This window comes from Chlorocebus sabaeus, chromosome 24 (assembly GCF_047675955.1).
Source record: "Chlorocebus sabaeus isolate Y175 chromosome 24, mChlSab1.0.hap1, whole genome shotgun sequence".
NCBI classification, from domain to species: Eukaryota; Metazoa; Chordata; class Mammalia; order Primates; family Cercopithecidae; genus Chlorocebus; species Chlorocebus sabaeus.
Window position 1 is genome coordinate 49,316,969 of NC_132927.1, and position 26,648 is coordinate 49,343,616.

General features: G+C 47.4%; 1 protein-coding gene across 2 annotated transcripts in view; it reads right to left on the reverse strand.

Moving 5' to 3' along the window:
• Positions 1-244: 244 nt before the first annotated feature.
• The window catches only part of ZFYVE1 (zinc finger FYVE-type containing 1), a 59,502-nt gene continuing 33,098 nt past the window's right edge, over positions 245-26,648 (reverse strand). For both annotated transcript variants that reach the window (XM_037984213.2, XM_007987193.3), the window contains exons 4-12: positions 23,197-23,411; positions 12,836-12,942; positions 10,245-10,353; positions 8,852-8,949; positions 8,642-8,759; positions 6,315-6,485; positions 5,569-5,749; positions 4,857-4,970; positions 245-1,912 (exon numbers count right to left, since the gene is read on the reverse strand). In XM_037984213.2, the coding sequence (XP_037840141.2) occupies positions 1,680-1,912; positions 4,857-4,970; positions 5,569-5,749; positions 6,315-6,485; positions 8,642-8,759; positions 8,852-8,949; positions 10,245-10,353; positions 12,836-12,942; positions 23,197-23,411 (1,346 nt within the window). In that variant the 3' untranslated portion in view covers positions 245-1,679. The remainder of the gene's footprint in view (positions 1,913-4,856; positions 4,971-5,568; positions 5,750-6,314; positions 6,486-8,641; positions 8,760-8,851; positions 8,950-10,244; positions 10,354-12,835; positions 12,943-23,196; positions 23,412-26,648) is intronic.

Here is a 26,648-nt window from a genome sequence, read left to right on the forward strand (position 1 = left end):
CCCCCCACCTCGGCTTCCCAAAGTGCTGAGATGACAGGCATGAGCCACCACGCCTGGCTGGCTACGGTTTTGAAAACGTTCTTACTTGTCAGAGTAATAGACTGCAGTATTTGCAGGTAAAATATTACTCCCCTAGAAACATGCCGCTTCCTTGGCCTCTGCTTCAAAAGCCACCATCAGCTGGAGAGAGACGGTGGCCGGAAGGCACTGATGGAATGAGAGGAAAGAGCCAGCACAGTCGAGATGCAGGAAGATTCCTTTATGATGGCGAATTGGATGGTACACAGTTCTAGAGCAGGGCCCCAGTCACTGGGCCCCAGGAGGCAGAAGGAGCAGGGCCGAGAGGGACGACACACTCCAGGGCTCATGTCACACCGATACGCGCGCCAGGAATGACCGCCATACACTTCCCTAAAGCTCAACCCATCCACCAGTTCAGTCAAGAATTACACTTTAATTCTTCATGTTTGGCCACTGAAGATCAAACCCACCATGATGACAGATTTCAGCACAACGGGCTCTTTCCAGTCACGACAGACAGCGAGATGTCCAGGCTCTTGAGGAGAAACAAAAGTTCCTTTGATTTCTCTTGCAAGGACCAAAGAGATAAATTTTTTCTTTATGATCTGTTGAAATTATATATAGACTTTTAAAAACAACTAACAGTCCATCCTGTGCTCTGTTTCCCTGGAAGATTTCTCATGATCGCCCCTCCGAGAGCTAGAGGGGTTATGTGTCGGGGAACAAAGGGTTAAGACACTTTAAAATAAGCAATGAAAATGCTAGTGCGACACTCAGAAGCAGACGGTGGGCTCGAGGGGGGTGGGGGGAGGAGGCGGGTGCTTCGACTGAGGAGCTGGGTGCCGCCTCTTGGGAAAAGCCGAGTGGAGAAAGAAGCGTCGGGGCAGGAAGCCCTGCTGGGGAAGGCTCAGTTCCTTCCTTGCCATCCCCTGGGGGACCAGTGACAGCATAGCCCCTGCATTTCCACTTCTCAGGGCTGAAGACCCGACCTCTGACCCTCCACCCACTCTGGTGACCTGCACACTAAGTTGGGTGGTCTCTGACTAAAACAGGCTTAAGCCAAGAATTGGGATTCGACTCCCAGGAGACCCAGGGAGCATTCCCTTCAGGCCGTTTCAGGCAGGAAGGACCTGGGAGGCTCACTCCCCAGGCAGCTGACAGGCATGGAGGGAAGAGCCAAGGAGAGCAGAGGCTTCCAAGGCTCCGACAGCAGCAGAGGAAGGGGCCAGCCACGCGGTGGCCGTGGACCTGGCTCGGCTCGTGAGGAAGACGTGCTGCCACTGCCACCTCACCCTGTGCGGGGGCCACTGTGTGACGTCTTCGCAGCCAGCAGCAGCCTCGATATGCCCCGAGTGCCTTTCATATGTATATATGAGAGAGATATATACACATATATATTCATTATTTTTAACTGAAATAAATGCAACAGATTCAGGTTCATTCCCCTTTGTGTTGAGTTGCTCAGTCCCCTGCCCTGAGGGGTTCATGCCTTCGGGCCTGCCGCCAGGCTCACCTCCATTAAGGGAAAGTGGCCCTGGGATGCGGAGAGGAGAGGACACACACCACAGCAGGTGACCGGGAGGAGGGCCTACCTCGCGAGACTGTTTCTAACCCTGAGAACCTAAGGAATTGTGAAGGACTTGGAGAGGGGGCTGGGGTTAAAGGTCACCGGGCTTTTTATTGCAGTTGAAGCAGACTCGGACGGGATGGTCCCAGCCACGAGAAGGAACAGCCCGGCGGTCGTGGGAGCACTCATCACAGAAGCCCTGTCCACAGGCCCGGCAGTGGTGCTTGGAGAGCTTGATGCTGAACTCCTTCCGGCAGTTGTGGCAGTGCAGGATTTCGTGGTCAGGCACCCAGTACGCAGGCCTGGCCGCGTCCTTGACCAGACCTGTAGCAGAGAACAATGGTCAGGACACCCAAAGCCCAATACCCCAAGGCCCAACTAGGAAGAGGGCATCCTCAGATGCTACTGGCTTATAATCCCAACTGCACACAGAACCGCTGACAGAGCTTTTTAAAAATGCAGATGCCCAGGCTCTGCCACTCATATCCAGATCAGAGTCTTTGGGGCTGTAGCATAGGCATTGATTTTCCCTTTTCCTTTTTCTTTTTTCTTATTTTTAAAAGTTTTTTGGAATCAGAGTCTCATTCTGTCGCCCAGGTTGGAGTGCAGTAGCACGATTTCGGCTCACAACCTCTACCTCCTGGGTTCAAACAATCCTCGCACCTCAGCCTCCCAAGTAGCTGGGACTGTAGGCGTGCACCACCACACCTGGCTGATTTTTGTAGAGACAGGGTTTCACCATGTTGTCCAGGCTGGTCTCGAACTCCTGGCCTCAAGTGATCTGACCATCTCAGCTTCCCAAAGTGCTGGGATTGTAGGCCTAAGATTATAGGCATGAGCCATTGTGCCCTTTCTTTCTCTTTTGTGACAGGGCTGGTCTCAAATTCCTGGGACTCAAGGGACCCTCCTGCCTGAGCCTCCCAAGTAGCTGGGATTATAGGCATGCACTCCCATACCCAGCTCCTTGATATTTATATATCTTTGAAGCCCTCTTTGTAAACTGAAGGGGCAGCCATGCTAAGAACCCCTGGAAGAACTATAAGGAAGCCTGGGCTCTGGAGTCAGACACTCAAATTCCAGTTCTATTGAGATCAGGTTAATCAGCAGCTGCTGGATTAAGAAAGGTTAGCTAACGCTGGGCATGGTGGCTCACAACTATAATCCCAGCACTTTGGGAGGCAGAGGTGGGCGGACCACTCGAGGTCAGCAGTTCGAGACCAGTCTGGCCAACATGGTGAAACTCTGTCTCTACTAAAAACACAAAAATTAGCCGGGCGTGGTGGTGTAACCCCAGCTACTTGGGAGCCTGAGGCATGAGAATGGCTTAAACCTGGGAGGTGGAGGTTGCAGTGAGCCAAGATCACGTCACTGCACTCCAACCTGGACAAAAGAACGAGAGTCAGTCTCAAAAAAGAAAGAAAGAAAGAAAGGTTAGCTAACCTCTCAGGGGCTTACTCATCTTTAACAACCCACCTTCCAGAGCTGTGATGAGGATGAGAAGAAAGAACATGCCTGACATACTGGCCTGCTACTGAACACCCTGTGGGCGCTCAGGATGGGAGCACTTGGTAAGGACAGCCAGCAGGCTATGCTGTGCCTTCTGTGCCAAGGACAGTCCTTGCCTCTCCCAGGTACCCCTGAGGACAGACGCAACCTGAGATTTAAGCTTGGGCAAATCCAGCAGTTCCTGCGTCATCTACTAACTTTGTGAGCTGCAACGAGGAAATCTGCTCCAGGCCATTTTCATCACTACCCACTTTTGCTTGCTCTCCTACGATGTGCCACGCTGTCCCAGGCCTGGCCAGCCTTGCCTAAGCCCGCCATGCACTGGTTGATTTCCCTCCCTCTCCACCTCACCATCCTGAATACAAAGACCCCTCTCACATCGAGGACTGGGGAGCTATCTTTTTTTTTTTTTTTTAGAGATGGAGTCTCGCTCTGTTGTCCAGGCTGGAGTGCAGTGACGCCATCTCAGCTCACTGCAAGCTCTGCCTCCCGGGTTCACGCCATTCTCCTGCCTCAGCCTCCCGAGTAGCTGGGACTACAGGCGCCCACCACCACACCCAGCTAATTTTTTTGTATTTTTAGTAGAGATGGGGTTTCACTGTGTTAGCCAGGATGGTCTGGATCTCCTGACCTCATGATCTGCCTGCCTCGGCCTCCCAAAGTGCTGGGATTACAGGCCTGAGCCACAGCGCCCAGCCAGCTATTTTAAATCTTAAACTACTAACAGTCTGGCTGGTGTGACAGATTAAAGACAGCCATAGAATCTTTGACCCACTTTCCATCTTTGACACTCCTGCCCCTTCCCTTGAATCTAGGCAAGCCCTGTGACCGCAGCAGACTCCAGGAGATGACAGCAGAAGTGCCCGTCTGCAGTCCTAGGCCTTAAGAGATGCGCAGCTTCAGCCGGGTGCAGGGTCTCACGCCTGTAATCCCAGCACTTTGGGAGGCAGAGGTGGGTGGATGACTTGAGTTCGGAGTTTGGGACCAGTGTGGTCGCATGGTGAAGCCCCGTCTCTGCTAATAATACAAAAATTAGCTGGGCATGGTGGCACGTGCCTGTAATCCCAGCTGCTCAGGGGGCTGAGGTAGGAGAATCGCTTGAACCCAGAAGGCGAAGGTTGCAGTAAGCCAAGATCGCACCACTACACTCCAGCCTGGGTGACAGAGTGAGACTCCATCTCGGGAAAAAAAAAAAAAAGAGAGAGAGATGGGCAGCTTCCACTTTCTGTCTCTTGAAACATTAGCTCCTGGAACCCTGACATCACTTAAGTGCCAAAGGAACCACTGAAGAGGCCTGGAGGATACACAGAGCGGGTGAGGCTCTGCTACACACAACCTAACTGCCCCTGCCAAAGCACCCAGCTTGTAAGTGAGGTCAGCTTGGACCCTTGAGACCAGACCACTCCAGCTGCCACGCTGGAATATCAGGTAGTAACTAGAGGCAATGCCACCTGAAGCTGAATAATTACCCTTCCTGACTTCCAGACCTACAAAGACATCAAAAATGGTTGTTTTAAGCCTTTACATTTTAAGGTAGCTTGTTACACAGCACTAGATGCTGTAAGAGAATATGGCCTCCAGGAATAAACATGAAACTACTAAGGCATTCAGCAGAAGTAAGCAAATGTGTGGCGTTGTGTAACTGATTCCTTACCGCCCATCTCAATATAGGTTGGCAAGCCTCTACAAAGTGAAAGCCCAGGGCACCCGAAACCCCGCAACCCACATCCGCTACACCCAAGACAAGCACTGCCAGGCCCACCTAGTGGTATGTCAATGGCCGTCACCACAGCTCCCAGAGTGTTCTGCACGGCTTCGCCCACCTTCCGCGCAATGAGTGTCCCACCTTCATCGTCCACCTGCGCCTCGGTAATAGCTGTAGACAGTAATAAAGGAGAAGCTGTCACCTCTCTAAGTCCTCTCCCAAATGGAAAACTCAGGGACCAACAGCAGAACGCTTCTGGATTCGGATCCCAGACACCACTGTGCTGTCCTGCAACTATTGCAAGGGTCTGCGCTGTGGGTCAGGTCGGCCCAGACCCTGAAATTAGATGACATCTGTTAGTCCTTTATCTGCAACCTTCCGGGGCTCCTTTATCACCCTTCTTTTAAATTAAGGCAGAAAGGTTCTAGGAGCAAAAACTAGAACCTTCTCAAAGGAGAAGACTGGTCTAAGCCATCTCTGGTAAACACCGTAGCCTTTTCAGAACTCAGTCGCTATGTGTGCATTCCCTTCCCCCAGAAGCACCTCTGCAGCTGAGAACACAGGACAGGTTCGAGCCCCTGAGGAACAGCACCCACAGGACGCTGTTAACAAGGAGCGTAGAGGCTGACTGGCCGAGACCAGAAGTGCTCTCACAAGGGAGATGTGGGTAGGAGCGGGATTAGGGTGTCTGGATATCCAGTTCTTAGCACCCAGGGCCAAGGCGGGAGGTTCTCCCCTCCACCCCTGCAGCTCCCAGGCCCCACGTTACCTAACTGGACATTCCTGGCTTCGTAGCAGTTGTCACACACCCGCACCGGCGCAGGGCCCCAGCCCCGCTCAGGCACTGGCCGGGTCTTTGATGAGCAGCCGTCACAGAAGCCCTCGCCACAGGCGCGGCAGTGATGCTTAGTGTCGTTATCTTTAAAGGACGTCGCACACTTGTTGCAGCTCTGTTCCAAGCCCAAAACAAAACACAGAGGCAGGGAGGTATGGTCCATGTCTGCTCAACAAGACCCTGGAGCAAGCAGAAACTAAGGCAGGTGGTGTTAGCTCAACAAGGACAAAAGCTTTCCAGTAACGCGTTATCTGAGAGCGAAAAGGAAGCCTGCTGGGCAGTGAGTTTCCTTTCACTAAGTGTCTGGGTTGAAGCTGGGTGCTCTCTTGCTATGGATGCTGTAGCATTAATGGGTCAAGCTGAGGATGACCCTAAATAACCCCTAAAGACCCCTTTTCCTCCAGATTCTCACATATCTAAGCAATATTCACTGGTCGTCACACACAAGGAAACTAAAACTCACCAAACAGAAAATACTTGCAGGAAAACACGAAGGGAAATCAATGGACAAAGAGAAAACTGGCTGGCAGTGACTCCTCCCCTTCCCAGCACTCACAGAGCTCACGGCACTGGCAGCAAATGTCTGCATCTCCCTCACAGAATAAGCTTAGCACAGGGCAAAGCGGCATTAGGCAGGATGGGCTATGCCAGGGGTGGAGGGGCATCCTGCCACACCATACCAGAATCTGGGAGTTGGGCCTCCAGTAGGCAGGGGCGATCTGGTCTGTCAGCCAGGAAGTCACAGCCTTGGTGGGTCCAAGGCTAAGCTCAGACACTGACTGAGCCATGAAGTTCATCCCGTCCAACAGGCGCTGGGCAGCATTGTTGTTGTCCTTCAGAAACCCATCAGTCTGAAATGAAAAGCAGGCTTCCATCATGCTCTGAGAAGGGAGTGAAAGGAAGGAGGAAGAGGGATGTTTGGTGAGTTGCACTCTCACCGTGGCCAGCTCAGAACCATTAACTCCCGGGCAGGGAAGAACGGAGACACACCAGGAATCCCTCTGGCTTTATTCTCTCCAAAGCAACCATAAGATCTGATGTGTATGGGAGGCCGAGACAGGCGGGTCACGAGGTCAGGAGATCGAGACCATCCTGGCTAACACGGTGAAACCCCGTCTCTACTAAAAATACAAAAAAAAAATTAGCCAGGCATGGTGGCAGGCGCCTGTGGTCCCAGCTACACGGGAGGCTGAGGCAGGAGAATGGCGTGAACCCGGGGGGCGGAGCTTGCAGTGAACTGAGATCGCGCCACTGCACTCCAGCCTGGGTGACAGAGCGAGACTCCATCTCAAAAAAAAAAGATTTGATGTGTAGCTGTTCAATTCAGGACTTACTAAGCCCATATAATACAGGAGATGACACCTCCACCAGGAGGCCCCCCACCGCAGGCTTAGTTAAGAATCTTTCCTCTCAGTTCTTCTAATACTTGGACATCTCTAGGAATCCTATTTCTGTGTGTCTAAGTACAATATCCATTTATGTATCTGACTCCCTGTTAAACTCTGAACTCCCTGACAATAACTCTTTTTCATTTTTGTATTTTGCATAGTAGCTCAATGCTGGGCATAAGGTATATAACAATGTATGCTGAAATAATGAATAAATGAAGGAAGGAATGAACGAGCAAACGAACAGCAGGGAAGACATCTGTATCCTCCTAACTTCAAGGACTGTGAGGAATGTGACCTGACAGTAAATTACTGCAGTCCTGTTTTCCTGGAATATAAACTATCTTACCACCTTTACTTTCGCACTATAAGGCCATGTGAAATCCTTGGGACAGAATGGCATAAACCATTATGCCAAGGAGGTGGGCTCCAATAATGAGACTACTATACAATAACAGATTTCAGTGGGCCTGAAAATCAGAAAAAGGAGGAGAAAAATAAGGAAATCTTCAGTTTTATGGTACCTATAGGATCCAGGAAAGCTCAGGAGGGGACCTGCAGGTAGGACTAGGCTGAACGGTGGCTTTAGGAATCACCCAGCGACGACAATGTCGCAGAGTCAAATAAGTCCCTCAGGGAAAATCACTTGTCTTTTTTGCATGAAAGGAAAAGGTTTTGGATTTGTTGTGATTTATGGACAATGCTAAGTGTGAACAGTGATTTAATGCAGAATGAAAGCATGATATCACTGCCTCATAAACAGATTTATATTTCTGACATCTGGAATTCAAAAATCAAATTAAAAAATAATCATTAGGCCGGGCACCGTGGCTCATGCCTGTAATCCCAGCACTTTGGGAGGCCGAGGTGGGCGGATCACCTGAGGTTGGGAGTTTGAAACCAGCCTGATCAACATGGAGAAACCCCATCTCCACTGAAAATACAAAATTAGCCGGGTGCAGTGGTCATGCCTGTAATCCCAGCGACTTGGGAAGCTGAGGCAGGAGAATCACTTGAACCCGGGAAGTGGAGACTGCAGTGAGCCAAGATCTCGCCATTGCACTTCAGCCTGGGGAACAAGAGCAAAACTCCGTCTCAAAAAAAAAGAAAAAAAAAGATTAAGGGTCTATAGGAATCCCACTTCTTAGAATATACTTCGAGAAAATTTCCTAAAACAAAAAAATGGCTTTTTTACACAAAAATGGTCACTAGCATTTTAATGCTTTTTTTTAAAAGGTGCAAATAAAACTAAATGAAATCGCATTATGAGAAAAAAAGCAGGAAAAAGGCATGTAAATTATATTTGCATCTAGAAAAACATACACATATAGAAAATGAACGAGTAGAACATGGAAAAATGTTTTATTTGCCAAAGGAGTAAAACTATAGATTTTTGGTTTATTTCATTTAAAGTTGTACTTCTAATATATATACAAGAAGCAATAAAAACAATTAAAGGCCTAGAGAACAAAAAAGCTCTCCAGATCATGCCATTCTAAACCACCAACATTCTGAAATCCATGGCTAACCTTAATTTTAAGCAGGCTCCAGTTTTCTACACACATGAAAAACTGAACGACACGAGATAAAGAAAAACAGAGAAATCCAACAGTTCTTACTCCAGGCCACACGTGCACAATCTCGGTCCGCACCACGGTATCCACAGGATCTTGGTTTCCAAACCAGTACTGCCGACTACGATAGACCACGCCACAGTTAGGACATTCGATCACATACCTACAAGAAAGGCAAATCAATACGGTTACCCAGCCAGGTGCCTGGGGAGACAAACACACCAGAAAACCTTTAGCCATGTTGTTTAAACTCACCCAGACCAGGCATATTTTGCGAGACCCATCCAGGGGGAGTCAGTGGAAGCAGATGTTTTGGGCACTACACTGACTTCCTCGCCTCTCTCATAGCAGGCCTGAAACAGGAAACACTCTGCTAGCTTATTGTTTGTCTTTTGTTTGTTTGTTTTAATAGACACAGAGTTTTACCAGCCCAGGCTGGTCACGAACTCCTGGGCTCAAGCGATCTGCCCGCCTCAGCCTCCCAAGGTTCTGGGATTATAGGTGTGATCCGCCATGCCCAGCCTTCTGCTAGCTTTTCCTATGTACACCACACCCCCCACATCCATCCCAACTCTCCACAAACCAAACCAGCTGAGAGACGTTCAGACTCTGGAGTTAGCGCCTCAGAAGAAGGTTCATTCCTCTCAAGAAGTCATTGCCCAGAGTGGTAATGAACTGAGTGTGTGTCCATCCCGGGCCCAGAAACCGGGTTTAAATTATATACCTGTCACAGACAAGAGGACAATACAAAACTAGTGTCCTAGTGTCCTGAATAGCACTTCTGCTCTTAAGAATGAATGTTCGGCAGGGCGCGGTGGCTCATGTCTGTAATCCCAGCACTTTGGGAGGCTGAGGCGGGCGGATCAAGAGGTCAAGAGATCAAGACCATCCTGGCCAAGATGGTGAAACCCCATCTCTATTTAAAAAAGAAATACACAAATTAGCCGGGCATAGTGGGGAGTGCCTGTAGTCCCAGCTACTCAGGAGGCTGAGGCAGGAGAATCACTTGAACCCGGGAGGTGGAGGTTGCAGAGAGCCAAGATCGCGCCACTGCACTCTAGCCTGGCGACAGAGTGAGACTCTGTCTCAGAAGGTCAGGCGCGGTGGCTCATACCTGTAATCCCAGCACTTTGGGAGGCCTAGGCGGGCAGATTACCTGAGGTCAGGAGTTCGAGACCAGCCTGGCCAACATGGCGAAACCTCGTCTCTACTAAAAATACAAAAATTAGCTGGGCATGTTGGCACATGTCTGTAATCCCAGCTACTCAGGGGGCTCAGGCAGGAGAACTGCTTCAGCCTGGGAAATGGAGGTTGCAGTGGGCCGAGATTGTGCCACTGCACTCCAGCCTGGCTGACAGAATAAGACTGTCTCAAAAAAAAAAAAGAATGAATGTTCGACGTAAATGACCCTTACATACAAGCTCAACAGAATGAGGAGAAAATAAGCTTAAAACAGTAAACAAAGGGACTCTTACCAACGAAGACATGTGAGTGCTTTTTGTTAGAACTGGAGAGAAGTTCCAGAAATATTCCATTTGAATATCAAATACTTCGGCATGCAGCAAAAAATGACCCCAAGATAGTCTTGCCAAAGAGAGGGTGGTCAGCAAGCCCGCTGCTGACACAGGGAGGAGCTCGGAGGACTCACCTTGCAGGTATACACTCGGTTGTCATACTGGTGGGAGTATCTGCAGCGGCTCTTGGCTTCATGAGGCACTCCTTCCTTCCCATGATTCATGCTGTTCTTACATCCAACCCTGAATGAAGTCCAAAGACTGACAATGAGATGGCTAAAATAGGAGCCAGTGCCACTTATACAGAACAGTCTGACCCTGAGCCAGGCACAAGGCTAAGACCAGGTCTTGATTACTAACTGGGCCTCAGATGCTGAACACAGAAAGGGTAGCCGGAAACCCACATGCCTCTGCGTTACACTTGCAATCAACAGCACTACACAGGTACAGCGACTACTATCCTTGTATGAGGACACAGGGGAAAAAGAAATCTCAGCCTGGCACGGTGGCTCATGTCTGTAATCCCAGTACTTTGGGAGGCCGAGGGGGTCAGATCACTTGAGGTCAGAAGTTCAAGACCAACCTGGCCAACATGGTGAAATGCCGTCTCTAATAAAAATACAAAAATTAGCTGGGCATGGTGGCGGGCACCCGTAGTCCCAGGTACTCGGGAGGCTGAGGCAGGAGAATCGTTAGAACCCAGGAGGTGGGGGTTGCACTGAGTTCGAGACCAGCCTGACCAACATGGAGAAACCCCATCTCTACTAAAAAAAAACAAAAAAATTAGCCAGGCATAGTGGTGCATGCCTGTAATCCCAGTTACTCAGGAGGCTGAGGCAGGAGAATCGCTTGAACCCAGGAGGCGGAGGTTGCGGTGAGCAGAGATCACGTTGCTATACTCCAGCCTGGGCAACAGAGCGAGACTCCATATCAAAAACAAACAGACAAAAAACCCCAGAAATCTCTTCTTGGAAAAACTACCTGTCTCCTCAGCAGAAATGGAGGAGCCAGAAGATACCAACCTGACCAGAGAGGAAACCTGAATGGCTCTCAGAAAACTCAAACAATCCAAACAAGATGAAACGGAACGTTTACCCAGAACAGGCTGCCAAGATGCAAAATGAAAACCAACCCCAAAATTTGGCAATGCTTTAAGGGGAGGCTTAGGCTGAACAAGCCTTCCAAATGAACAGTGAGCTCTGCCATCCTGACAATGCAAAAACAGAGATCAGGACTTTAGAATTTCACTATGATTCCAATGGGAAAGTTCCAGAAATCCTGAGGAGGCTCACACTGGGAAAGCAATGATCCAACAGTGCTTAAGCCTCTAGGCTCATGGGGCATGCAAAAAGGAAGGCAAGTTACACTGGCAACTAACATCCCTCGCCCCTTTCCAAGCTGAACTCTCCAAGATAATCCTTAGTCCTCCCTTGCCCAGGCTGTATAATCCAAGAGCCAGGTCTTTTTTTCACTAAGGCCAGAGGTGGTTCTGCATGTGGCAGGTGGCCTATAGGACTCAAAGTGAAATGACCATTCCTAACAGACGTAGGTCAGGTCTACTCCTGTAAAACTGCAAGTGTGCAGGGCAGGGGCACTGGTTCTGGTAGGAGTGAAGACAATCTGGTAGTGAAGAGAGTGGGAGGGACTGTCTACAGGACGTGGAGACTGCCATCTGACCTCGACATAATGCATTTAAATCCCCTGGGGCCCATCAGTGAAGTCACCACACTGATTTAACAGCCATCAACAGTTCAAACTAACTCAGTGATCCTCAAAGGCTGGTCCCCAGGAACAACATCAGCATCACCTGAGAATTTACTACATTTATTAAAATGCAAACTCCCAGGCCCTACCTCAGACCTACTGAATGAGAAACTGTGGAGGGGTGCCCAGTGATCCTGCCCTTCAGGTTTTTCTGATGCATGCTAAAATGTGTGGATCACTGCTCTAACTGTAACAAAGTGCGGTCCACAGGCCAGCAGCACAGCCATCGCCCGGGAGCTTAACAGGAACGCCGAATCTCAGGCTTCACCCAGACCTGATTCAGAATCTGCGTCTTAACAGAATCTCCAGGTGATGCATATGCAATGGAAGTTTCAGAAGTACTGTCCCAACTCAATGTCCTCAGCTCAGGCTGCAGTTCAGAATCCTCTGAGGAGCATCTTAACCCTACCAGTGCAGAGGTCCTACACACAACCTGTTCAATTAGAATCCCAGAAAGTGGTGCCCTGGCCTCGGTCATTTTGAAAGCTCCCCACAAAATTCTAATGTGCTCTAAACATTCGCTCTCATAGTGAAAGGAATCCTACCCATAGTACTTTGCACAGGGGGGTACTCAAATATCACTTGAATAATTGGAATACTAGGAGTAAGTGACTGGAAGCTCTGGTAGAAGAAACACAGAAAAGCAGGCAACCCAAAGTTTTCTGCCCTAACAACCTCCCAGACCAGAAGCTGGTCCATTTCATGTCTATACCAGTTGGAGTTTCCAGGAGATTCTTCACAACCACGTGTCCTTCAAGCTCCTGCTACCTCAGAAGTGTGGTTCCTAGACCACCAGGATCTCGTGGGAACATGGGAGTGTACCATTTTGGATAATTTAAATCACAACCTGTAATTTAGCAAGACCCCAGGGGATGTGCGTACACACCGAAGTCTAGGAAGCACCACTCAAAGGCTCTATTCTCAAGGTATGGGGTGGGGGATCAGGAGCAGCCTTACTTACCCACAGCTGAGGCACAAGGAGGAGCAGGTAAAGTACTCATCTGGAAAAAAGGAGCTGTGCGCCATCTGGTCATCGGGGATCTCACCGCTGAAGCGGTCGCTCAGTGCCTGCCAAGGAGGGAAGGTGACATAGGATGGCACTCGGCAGAGAGCTCTGCACTTTGGCCCCCTTCTGCAGACACCGTACAAGCAACACAGGCACAAAGGAAATCCAGTAACTTCTGCTCATTACCCTTGACCTTACCAACTCACATCAGTCCTTACCATGGGAATCCTTGCAAAGAACCAGCCCATTCCCCAAGAGGTCAAGATAAGCAAAGTTACTGTTCTCCCCTAAATGCCTCGCAGGTGATAAACACCTCACACCACTCAGTCTTTTATTCAAGACCACCACAAATAATGACTGATGCCCATTTCATCTATGTGAGGCTGGGACCAAGAAACCCAGACTCATGAGGACGGCTCCTCTTTAGGCCACAGGCAGAGCCCAGATGTGATCTGTGAGTTTCCTGGGCTTCTATCCCAGTTATAACCACAGGCACTCACTTGGAGTTTACTAGGCCATAGACAAACTCAAAGTAGGAAAAATGTCAGCAGAAAAAAAAAAAAACAAGAAGAATGATTATAGTGTTTGCCAGTCATTTATCAACTCTACCAACCCCCAAAACAGACATTACCCAAAGGACAGCAAATGGCCAAAATAAATGCCAAGAAGATAACATATCCACAAAGCAAACTGAAAATTTCAGGTTGAAATGTAGCTTCCATTCCTAACCCTATCTTCACTTATCACTGGATATTGAAAGTATTCCTCAGGCTAATTACAGACAGGCGCTTTCCACACTTTAGAAATCATTAAGTACATGCTGCTCCAAGCTTCTAACTTTCAGCCCAGCCCCAGTGTGAGGCAGCCAGGCATTATTCAAGGGAAAATAAGGGAAAGGAGCCTAAACAAAAGGACAAGATGTTACTTCCTTCAGTAAAAGGGCAGAAGAGAATTTTAAATGAGATCTGGGAAAAGGGCAGGTTAGGTTTTAAACTAAGAACAATCAGAACTTCATTTTTTTTTTTTTTTTTCGAGACAGAGTTTTGCTCTTGTTGCCCAGGCTGGAGTGCAGTGGTGTGATCTCGGCTCACCGCAACCTCTGCCCCCTGGGTTCAAGAGATTCTCCTGCCTCAGCCTCCCAAGTAGCTGGGATTACAGGTGCCCACCACCACACCCAGCTAATTTTTTGTATTTTTAGTGGGAATGGGGTTTCACCATGTTGGCCAGGCTGGTCTTGAACTCTAGGCCTCAGGTGATCCACCCGACTCGGCTTCCCAAAGTGCTGGGATTACAGGTATAAGCCACTGTGCCCAGCTGAACAATTAGAACTTCTTATGCAAGGTTCCTTTTCCTGTTTCCAATGCAGTCTTAACACCAGGAGTTGCAAACTCAAGTCCCTACAAAGGCACATAATATGAATGTTGAGTCAGGTCAGGTGTAGGACCAGAACAGTGGCAACGAGTGGGTCAAACTGAAGGTACACAACTCACCTGAGGACACTCTCATTCAGGTCCTGCAGGGCTACTGCAGAGGCCATAGAACACCGTCTGTCAGCAATGGCTGACCAAGCGGCAACCCTGCACTTCGAACAACAAAGAAATAGTCTGAAAAATAATGCGTAAGTCCTATACTTCTTGGGGGTACTTTGGTAAAGAGTCAAAACATGGGGCTGGGCACGGTGGCTCATGCCTGTAATTCCAGCACTTTGGGAGGCCGAGGTGGGCGGATCACAAGGTCAGGAGTTCGAGACCAGCCTGGCCAACACGGTGAAACTCCATCTGTACTAAAAATACAAAAATTAGCTGGGCGTAGTGGCGGGCGCCTGTAATCTCAGCTACTCAGGAGGCTGAGGCAGGAGAATCGTTTGAACCCGAGAGGCAGAGGTTGCAGTGAGCCAAAATCATGCCATTGCACTCCAGCCTAGGTGACAGGGTGAGACTCCGTCTCAAAAAAACAAGTGAAAACATGAAGATCTTGAAAGAGGGTATTAATGCATATATAGAAATGCTGAGAATAAATGAGAAGCAAGGCAAGTGGAATTACACGTCGGCCTATACATCTCGGCCTATACATCTCGGCCTATACAGCGTTCTCTGTCCTGCTTCTGCATGAGACCCATGTTTGCGGTCTCACCTCTTCCAGTGAAGCCTCTTTAACCACATCACTCTCTGCCTTTTCTGAAGGCCCATTGTACTCAATACTGTAACTCGGTATTAAGTAATTAGTCAATGATGCAAAGCTATGGGCCTGCTGTATTTTATCTCCAGGACTAGATCATATATACTGTGAAAGCAGCTTCCTACCTTTGCATCCTCCTGCAAATCCTAGCAAAGGTACTAACACGTACTCAGCTAGAACTGCCGGAATAAGTGCACCGTACCAGCTCCCCTTCACAAACCAACCTTTGCCCTCCTCCTCTCTTGGCCCTGCCTTTGCCCTAGGCTTCTTTCATCCCATCCCCAAAGGTCCTCTCAAATTTAAGGCTAACTACTCCCTAACTGGCCAAATTACCAATAACTTTCCAGGTTGTTTCTCAAACAGATATGTACAGAACTCGCCCTGTCACCCAGGCTGGAGTGCAATGGCATGATCTTGGCTCACTGCAACCTCCACCTCCCAGGTTCAAACGATTCTCCTGCCTCAGCCTGATGGGAAAAGGGAGGTTTTTTATTGAGACAGAGTCTCACTCTGTGACCCAGGCTGGAGTGCAGTGGCAGGTTCACAGCTCCCTGCAGCATCACCCTCCTAAGCCCAAGCAATCCTCCTCCCTCAGCCCCCCGAGTAGCTGGACCACAGGCGCATGCCACCAAGCCCCAATACTTTTTGTTTGTTTTTGTTTTGTTACTGAGACAGAGTCTCACTCCATCACCCAGGCTGGAGTACAGTGGCTTGATCTCGGCTCACTGCAACCTCTGCCTCCTGGTTCAAGCGATTCTCCTGCGTCAGCCTCCCAAGTAGCCGGGATTACAGGCCCCCACCACCATGTCTGGATAATTTTTTTTTTTTTTTTTTTTTTTTTAGTAGAGACAGGGTTTCACCATGTTGGCCAGGCTGGTCTCGAACTCCTGACCTTAAGTGATCCACCCAACTCAGCCTCCCAAAGTGCTGGGGTTACAGGCGTGAGCCACAGTGCCTGGCCAAGACACTGAAGTATCTAATGAGATGATACAGAAAGAAAAAAAAGAGGAGACAGCTAAGGAATATAGAAGCTGCTATAGAAGGTATAGGGAACACCAAAAAATATCAATTATTATTTTAAAAAAAAATAGAAAAAAAAATTTTTTTTCATTTTTTTTAAATGAGACAGGGTCTCACTATGTTGCCTGGGCTGGTCTCCTGGACTCAAGCCATTCTCCTGCCTCAGCCTTCCAAACTGCTGGGATTATAGGGGTGAGCCATTGCGCCCAGCCAAGAATAGCAATTTTTAGCCTCAGAGTTTTTTTTTTTAAACAGGTAACTGAAAGGCAAGCCTAAGTATTGGTTTTCCTAAGGACAAATAATATCAAATTTGGCATAAGTGCAACAGCTGGGCTGAATTCACAGAGGATGCCAACCCCCAGTAAATGGGAAATTAGGATCCAATTCAGATAATGTTCTTACTGGTTCAACCCAAGTGACCTGGTTCACTTCTCTGAAAGTTCTTCAGAGAAATGGGGGCATTTGTAAGTATCTCAAGGCAAGGTGTGAAACAATCTGCAGCCTGATTTGCCACAGTACATATGCCATCGTTCCCTGCCCCAGACAAATTAACGGTTGGCTTATGTTATCCAAGGTAATAGGCAACCTCTTATGACATAAGAAAGAGAAGAACTCCAGGCAAGCCAGCCTTCAGATGCTGGCCACCCACACTCTTGCATACAAGGTAAGAGAGCAAGCATCTCACTCATTCACAAGTCACAGCCTGACTAATGAATCAGACCTTGACAAGTTTTAGGAGGCTTTACAAGAATCAAGAGTGTGGGAAAGTAACAGTAACTGTTTAAAAAAAAAAAATCCAACGTCACCATGTTTTAGACACGAGGGTAGGGAGAAACTGTCCTCCTTTAGAATCTAATTAACTTTTCCTTTTTTTTTTTTTTTTTTTGAGACAGAGTCTCACTCTGTCACCTGATCGTGGCTCACTGCAATCTCCGCCTCCCGAGTAGCTGGGACTACAGGCACGTGCCACCATGCCCGGCTGATTTTTTGTATTTTTAGTAGAGACAGGGTTTCACCATGTTAGCCAGGCTGGTCTCAAACCCCTGACCTCAAGTGATCCACCTGCCTCAGCCTGCAAAAATGTTGGGATTACAGGCGTGAGCAACTGCGCCCAGCCCTGATTTTTCTTTACATACCACCTGATCCATATACTTATTAGCAGGTTCAAAAATTCCACACCTCACATCATTCCACAGTTTCTTGGGCTCTCCTCCTCCTGAGATCCCAAAGCTGGAAGAAAAGACAGGGAAGGGCCCACCTACCCCGAGAAAGCTTGGGAAAGCATCTGAGGCAAGTCTGAAAAAGGTTGCCTGGAGACCAGATGATCTTGAACTTTAGTTGCCTTGACAACAGTGTGGCTCTTTCTATTGTATCTGTAGGGCTGGCCCCAGTCATCAAGGGCTAGCAGTGAATTTCCTGACTCAAAATAGACACACTTCTGTAATCAATGACATCACATCCCAACAAAATATAACTTTGTAAATACTTTATAAATGCTTCCCAATGTGACAGAATTGGACCGTCAAGAGTTTCTACAGATAGAAGGTATTACATAAAGGCTGGGCACAGTGGCTCACTCCTGGTAATCCCAGCACTTTGGGAGGCCAAGGCAGACAGATACCTTGAGCTCAGGAGTTCGAGTCCAGCCTGGGCAACATGCAAAAACCCTGTCTCTACAAAAAATACAAAAATTAGCCAGGCATGGTGGCATGTGCCTATTAGTCCTAGCTACTTGAGAGGCTGAGGTGGGAGGATGGCTTGAGCCCAGGAGGCAGAGGCTGCAATGAGTCTAGATGATGCCATTGCACTCCAGCCTGGGGGACAGAGCCAGACCCTGTCTTAAAAAAAAAAATGAAGACAAAATTACATAAAACCTATACAAATTCAACTATGAAATGGTTCTCCCAATTATTTAGAACTGTATGTACAGACAACCATAGTTAACTCAATATTCAATTCCAGTATTGAATATGAATTCCTCTATTTGACAGAAACCTGAGCATTTGCTTCCTGTAAACAGGTTTATCTGCTCAGTGCAGGTATGCACTGCTTGTAGGCATCTGGGCTGTTGCTACCGTGGACCCTGAGCAAAGGAGTCAAGAAATGGGACATAAGCCAGCTAGAAAAAAAGGGGCCTGGGCCTGCACAACAGTGTGGCTGAATGACATCAAAACTGATCCTGTCAGCAGGAGGAATAGGGAAACCACTCCCAGGTATGTATGGGCAAGCCACTAGGGCAGAAAATAGCTGCACAGCTCTCTCTCTCTCTCTCTCTCACACACACACACATGTGCATGCGTGTGTGCACGCCAAACACTGTTCCTTCTCATTCATCACATTTCCAAATCCACGTTTCCTAGTCAATAATAAACACAAAAGTAATACTTCAACTCCCTTTGAATCCAATAGAGTACTGCATCAGTCAGGTAGAACTTCATAGATAAGATATAGCTAACAACTTTTTTCTTTTTTTTTTTTTGAGACAGTCTTGCTCTGTCACCCAGGCTAGAGTGTAGTGGCGCAATCTGGGCTCATTGCAACCTCCGCCTCTGGGGTTCAAGGGATTCTCCTGACTCAGCCTCCCGGGTAGCTGGGACTACAGGCACACACCACCACGCCTAGCTAATTTTTGTATTTTTCATAGAGACGAGGTTTCGCCATGTTGGTCAGGCTGGTGTCGGACTCCTGACCTCGGGTGATCTGTCCACCTTGGCCTCCCAAAGTGCTGGGATTACAGGCGTGAGCCACTGCACCTGGCCTAATAACTTTTTTTTTTTAAGTATACTGATGGCATTTAAAATTTAAAATAATCAGGCATTTTGGGCCTGGCATGGTGGCTCACACCTGTAATGCCAACATTTTGGGAGGAGGCGGCGGGTGGGTCACCTGAAGTCAGGAGTTCCAGACCAGCCTGGCCAACATGGTGAAACCCCGTCTCTACTAAAAATACAAAAATTAGCCGGGCATGGTGGCATGTGCCCATAATCCAGGCTACTTGGGAGGCTGAGGCAAGAGAATCACTTAGAGCCAAGTTCGTGCTGCTGTACTCCAGCCTGGGCAACAGAGCAAGACTCTGTCTCAAAAAAAAAAAAAAAAAGAAGTGAAAATAAACCAAATTACAGAATAGTATAAATGGTATGATCTCATTTATGAAGGATAAATATACATACATACACACACATGCACTTTTACAGCATTTGCAATTTCTTCTTTTTTTTTTTGAGACAGAATCTTGCTGGTCGCCCAGGATGGAGTGCAGTGGCGCAATCTTGGCAAACCACAACCTCTACCTCCAGGGGTTCAAGCCATTCTCCTGTCTCAGCATCCCAAGTAGCTGGGACTACAGGCACCCGCAACCACACCCAGCTAGTTTTCATATTTTTAGTAGAGACGGGGTTTCACTATGTTGGCCAGGCTGCTCTTGAACTCCTAACCTCGTAATCTGCCTGTCTCAGCCTCCCAAAGTGCTGGGATTACAGGTGTAAGCCTCAGCACCCAGCCAGCATTTGCAATTTCTATAAGCATATATAATAAACTACTAATCATGGTTATCTGCAGAGTTAGAAAAGGATACTGGGCAGGGGAAAAGGATTTAACTTTACTATGATCCCATTTATTCAGGAAGAAAAACATACATTATAAACAAATACGTATGCATGTGGTTACATAGCAATGAAAATTTCTAGACACTTATGTGAGAAAGTATTAAGAGTTACCTCTACAGACTGAGGATGGGGGAGGTAGGGGAAGGAAAGGGGACTTAAGTCTCGTACATTCTGCAGTACTTGAATTGTTTATCATGAACATGCATTGCTTTTATAATTTTTTAAATGATGTCTCTTTTTTAATTAAAATAACCAAATACTCAAAGATAACTGACAGTATGTATCAGGAACCTTTTAAAATGGTCACATCCTCCGACCTCTTTAGAAGTGAAATAACTATTGGGAAGGAATATAGCATGGAGTTAAAAGCTCTTGGGGCCTGGTGCAGTGGCTGTGAGAGGCTAGAGTGCAGTGAGCTGTGATCGCACCACTGCACTCCAGCCTGGGTGACAGAGCGAGACCCTGTCTCAAAAAAAAAAAGAAAGAAAAAAGAAAAAAAAAATGGTAGATTCAAGAAGCCAAACAAATTATTCTGGCATGTATCATTTATCTGTTTATACCCACCCCAACTCTTCTATCTCAAAAGGACTCAAAGCTACTAATAAAAAAATTAATACAACAGCGTAAAACAAAATAAAAATAAGTGGAGAAGAAAACACAGCCATTTATATTATACACTGCTGTGAACTATGAAAACTTTAGAGTCTATTTTAACAACAATAAAACTCTACTTGGTCAATTTGCCTAAGGCAGACCTTAAAGGTGGCTATTAGAGTGATAACGAGAGAATTAAGCATTTTTAATTTAAAGGATGTTAAAAACAAAAAAGTACAAAACCAATTTTTTTAAAGATTTAGGTAAACTGCAACAACTGCTCAATTCTCTGGGGAGAACCCAAATCGCAAGCTTAAACAAATGACTCCTTCCCATAGACAAAAGCAGTCAGTCCCACAGCTCAGTACAGCATAGCCCCTACAACTCAGAGAATAGAAAACGTCAGATCTCGGTAAAATTTGGGGGATGCCAGTTACCAGGAACCATCAGAATTCCAGCTGACCAGGTTCTTTTTTTGTTTTGAGATGGAGTTTCACTCTTGTTGCCCAGGCTGGAGTGTAATGGTGAGATCTCAGCTCACCGCAACCTCCGCCTCTCAAGTTCAAGCGATTCTCCTGCCTCAGCCGCCCGAGCAGCTGGGATTACAGGCATGCGCCACCAAGCCCAGCTAATTTTGTATTTTCAGTAGAGATATGGTTGCTCCATGTTGGTCAGGCTGGTCTCGAACTCCCGACCTCAAGTGATCCATCCGCCCCCCAAGGTGCTGAGATTACAAGCATGAGCCACAACGCCCAGCGTTTTTTCTCTTTTTTTTTTTTTTGAGACGGAGTCTTGGTCTGTTGCCTGGGCTAGAGTACAGTGGCGCCATCTCAGCTCACTGCAACCTCCGCCTCTCAGGTTCAAGCAATTCTCCTGTCTCACCCTACCTAGTAGCTAGGATTACAAGCATCCGCCACCACGCCCGGCTAATGTTTGTATTTTTAGCAGAGACAGGTTTCACCATGTTAGCCAGGCTGGCCTCGAACTCCTAGCCTCATGTGATCTGCCTGCCTTCGCCTCTCTAAGTGCTGGGAATGATGACAGGCATGAGCCACCTCACCGGACAGACCAGGTTCATTTTAATCACAGAAAGCTTGGTGAATCTTACCATCTTGGAAGAATACAGTGTAACTATTTTTCTCAAAGCCGGTAATAAATTGGCCTGAGGTAGGACATCCAAGACTCCTGAGGGGAAAAAAATATCTGAGCACTAATTACAGTTTACAGCGCTCAGTGTCCCTGATGGTCTTATTTAAACATTAATCTGGGTTAGCTTCCAGAAGAGCAAAGGAGCTGCTATAATCCAGCCTCTGGCCTATTTGCCTTTTAATGCACAGTGATCAGATTTACAGCCCTTTGCCTGATTCAGCGTCTTTTCAGAATGTTTGCATTACGTAAGTGTAATCTTCCACTTCGACTGCCTTTGAGCCACTACAAGGACATTATTAGCCAATACAACTAAGTGCACTTGAACTTCAAATTCTAATTGGAAATGTATGTATTTCATGAATTATTCAAATGTAACCATTTTCCATAGTTTTTCCTTAACATTACTCACAACTAACATTCACTGAACATTTTTACTGTGTAACAAGTACTTTGTTTCTTAAGTATGCTTTCATTTAATCTCCACCTCTCTTTAAGACGCCAAATCTCCCTCTTTTTTTTTTTTTTTTTTTTTTTTTGAGACAGCATCTCGCTCTGTCTCCCAGGCTGGAGTGCAGTAGGGTGATCTCAGCTCACTGCAACCTCCGCCTCCCGGGTTCAAGCAATTCTCCTGCCTCAGCCTCCCTAGTAGCTAAGATTACAGGAGTGCGCCACCATGCCCGGCTAATTTTTTTGTATTTTTAGTAGAAACGGGGTTTCACCATGTTGGCCAGGCTGATCTCAAACTCCTGACCTCAAGTGACCCACCCGCCTCAGCCTCCCAAAGTGCTGGAATTATAGGCGTGAGCCACTGTGCCTGGCCGTAAATCCTTCTCTTAAAGAAAGAAAAAACAGGCCCCAGTCTCAGAACCTTCCATGCGTAATAGTCTCTAGCTAAGGAATAACATGCAATTTTATTTGCTGAGAGGCAGTACAGCCTTCATGGTTATGAGATGGAACTCTAGCATAAACTGGCCAGGGTTTAGGCCTGCTGTCACTCAGTAACTGTGTATAACCAATTACTTCATCTCTTGGTGCCTCCGTTTCCTCATCTGCAAATGAAGATGTTAACAGTACTAAGGAGTTGGTGTAAGGATGCAGGGAACTAATCCATATAGAGTACTCTGAACTCTGGTATATAATAAATAGTGTTATTGTGTATCTATTTTTGTGTTTTGTTTTGGTAATTTTCTACTTCCTGGGGGGAAGTCCCATTCAGGTGCCCCTCTCTCTCAGAAGAGAGAGAGAGCCGCTGTTCTTTCTCTGTCTTTTGCCTATTAAACCTCTGCTCCTAAACGTCCCCCAGAACAAAAAAAAAATTCTACCTGTGATACTAGTTTTCCACTTTTAATGATAACAAAAAGTTTCCTCTATGAATAAATTAATTTAGATATGAAAAAAACAGTGAGTCAACATTAAAAAAAGCATAAAGGCTGCCCAGATTAAGTGAGACGCAACGTGACATCAACTCACCAGGGCTGAGCCACACCAGCCAGAAATGAGTGCTTCTTCCTATTCTCTAAGAGCCTGGTTTTTCTCCTAGCTGAGGACCAGGCACTTTTTTTTTACTATCACTCATGACTTCCCCATATTTGCACTCCTGGCAAGATGAAAGCATCTGACAGGTGCAGACCCCATTCATGTGCTTCCGCTTCTTATAACCTTTTTCCACCCAGATTTCCAATCACCAGCACCACAAAAGCTGGCAAACTGAGTGTCCTCGTCACCCACTGGCACCCCAATGAGAAGCCCTTGGGGCGCAAGCCAACTGACCTTCAGGGCTTTGAAGATGACTCCCGGGTGCCGGGGAGAGCGGGTGGTGTTATTCTCTAGTAGCTGCTCCAAAGCACGCCGAAGCCCAGAAAAGTCCGTGGGAGGGTTGTAAGTCCTGGTTCCCTTGTAGTGAATGGAACTAAAGGCCTCAGGGAAGCGGCCCAGCTTCCGGAACCGGTCCTGGATGAGCTTCTCTGGCACCTCTGAGGGGTGATCTATACAAGCAGAAACACAGGCACATGGGTAGTGAGAGACATTTAAAAAAAGAAAAAGAAAAGAAAAGTAGGCCAGGCACAGTGACCCACGCCTCTAACCCCAGCACTTTGGGGGGTCAAGGTGGGCGGATCACCTGAGGTCAGGAGTTCAGCCTGGCCAACATGGTGAAACCCTGTCTCTACTAATAAAAAAAAATTAGCCAGGCGTGGTGCCGCATGCCTGTAATCCCAGCTAGTCCAGGAGGCGGAGGTTGCAGTGAGCCGAAATCGTACCACTGCACTCCAGCCTGGGAGACAAGAGTGAAACTCTGTCTCAAACAACAAAAAAAAAATCTTGCATTATAAAAGTAAAATACACGGCTGGGCGCGGTGGCTCACGCCTGTAATCCCAACACTTTGGGAGGCCGAGGCAGGTGGATTACGCGGTCAAGAGATGGAGACCATCCTGGACAACATGGTGAAACCCCATCTCTACTAAAAAATACAAAAGTTAGCCAAGCGGTGGCAGGCCCCTGTAATCCCAGCTATTCGGGAGGCTGAGGCAGGAGAATCGCTTGAATCTGGGAGGTAGAGGTTGCAATGAGCCAAGATCATGTCGCTGCACTCCAGCCTGGCGACAAAGGGAGACTCTGTCTCAAAAAAAAAAGTAAGATACGGGTGGGTGCCCTGGTTCACACCTGTAATCCCAGCACTTTGAGAAGCTGAAGTGGGTGGATCACCTGCGGTCGGGAGTTTGAGACCAGCCTGGCCAACATGGTGAAACCCCGTCTCTACTAAAAATACAAAAATTAGTCAGGCCTGGGGGGGCACACCTGTAATTCCAGCTACTCAGGAGGCTGAGACAGAAGAATTGCTTGAACCCGGGAGGCAGAGGTTGCAGTGAGCTGGGATAGCACCACTGCACTCCAGCTTGGGTGATAGAGCAAGACTGCGTCCCAAAAAAAAAAAAAAAAAAAAAGGAAGCTACTCTGACTCAATAGATATGAAGTACATAAGCAGGCAGAACTAATATATGCTGTCAGAACTCAGGTTACCCTTTCCTGATAAAGGGCATGAGGAGGGCTTCTATGAGGGCTGGTGTCCCAAGGACTAGCGTTGAGTACGCAGGGGCATTCAGGCAGTGAAAACTGATCACATGATACTCTTGATATGATGTGCACTGTTCTATACGCACATTATACTTCAAGGAGGAGTCTTTTTTCCCAAAAACCCATTCATTGTGGGAAAAATCTAGATGTGCCAAAGCATAAAAGGAAAGAAATTATGTCCTCTGCTCTCACCTACTTCCTGAAAATAACCACAGCTCAACGTTGGCCCTTTCAGACATTTTTCCTACAGACTTAGCAACATATATATGTGATTTGCTCTTTTCTCACTTAATAACATACTGTAAGTACCTGTCCTTGTCACAATACACTGAAAAGCAGCAATACAGTCTTTGATCCTGTGGATATACTTAACTAATCACCTTACTGAGGAACTTTTACAATTCTCTGTACTTTGGAAATGCTGATCTTTTGTGAGGAAGCTCTGGGCAAACTACTAATGTATAAGGGTATTTGCTTGTCCATACTCTCACCATGTGTCCAGAAACTTGGGCAGCCATAGCGCAGATGGATTCAATAAATGTTCTGATGATAAAGGTTGAAAGGACTTTTTAATGTCCTTTTTATTTATTTATTTATTTACTTACTTACTTTTTGAGACAAAGTCTCACTCTGTTGCCCAGGCTGAATGGAGTGCAGTGGTGCAATCTCGGCTCACTGCAACCTCCACCTCCAGGGTTCAAGCGATTCTCCTGCCTCAGCCTCCTGAGTAGCTGGGATTACAGGTGCCCACCACCACACGCTTGGCTAATTTTTGTATTTTTAGTAGAGACAGGGTTTCACCATGTTGGCCAAGCTGGTCTCAAACTCTGATCCTCAGGTGAGCCACCTGCCTCGGCCTCCCAAAGAGCTGGGACCACAGGTATGTACCACTGCATCTGGCTAACTTTTAAATTTTTTGTAGAGTCAGGGTCTCGCTATTTTGCACAGGCTAGTATCTAACTCCTTGGGTTAAGTGATCCTCCCGCCTCAACGTCCCAAAGTGCTGGGATTACAGGCATCAGTCATCACGCTCAGCCTAAAATACTATACCTTTTAAGGGGCTGGTTATTTCAAAATCCTGAACTGACAATTAAACGTTCCCCTCACCAACACTGTAAAGATCCAAAGTGGCATAAAAGTATTGATCACAGGAGGCAGCTGAAAGTCAGCATTTCTCACCTCCTCCCCTTTTCCTCGAGGCACCTGCTAATTAATCTGCTCCTTCACTGGGGAACGTTTACATGTCTTGTCTTCTATAGGGCGTGTGTCATTGGTACCACCAGAATCAACTGGTGCAGTCCTTCATATTTAACCTCCTTTATGGCCTGCTCTGTCCAGTTCCCTCCTACTGCCACCCCCCTGGCTGAATCCCAACCACTTCTCACTTGACTGACTTGATATCCTGCTGACCGGTCCCCCCGCCTCAGTCATGCTGCAATAGGCTGCCAGAGAATCTTTTGAAAATATAGATCTGATCATCTCACTCCCTGCTTAAGATCCTTCATGGACCCCTGCCATACTTGAGAACTGAGTCAAGGCCACCCATGATCTGATCCCTGAGTCTCTCCATCATTCCCTCCCACACAAGCCATACTTCAGACAAGGCAGTGGGGGTGGCAGGGGAGGGGCTGCATTCAGTGGGCAGGGGGAGAATGAAAGAGGGGTAACTAGAGGAGGTCAGAGACAAAGGCAGGAGTTAAAGTGATGGCACTACATTTAGGAGTTTGGATTTTATTTTGATGTAGTCAGAAGCCACTGACAGGTTGCAAGCAGGAGTATTACATGACCTGAAGTGTAAATTAAGCTTTTGAAAAGATCACTCTGGATGCTACATGGAGAATGCATCAAAGGGAGTTAGAATGGAATTTTGGAAGCATACTGCAGAACTACTTCCCTTGTCTCTTTTTACTTTCCTTCTTTTTTTGAGACATGGTCTCACTATTGCCCAGGCTGGAGTGCAATAACACGATCAAAGCTCACTGCAGCTTCAACCCCTCAGGCTCAAGGGATCCTCCTGCCTTGGCCTCCCAAAATGCTGAGATTACAGGTGTGAGCCACCACACCCAGCCCTACCTGCAGTTCTCTGAACACAACTTGTTCCTTGATGCTACTAGGAGTTTGCTCTTCCTAGAGCATCTTCTTCCCCTCC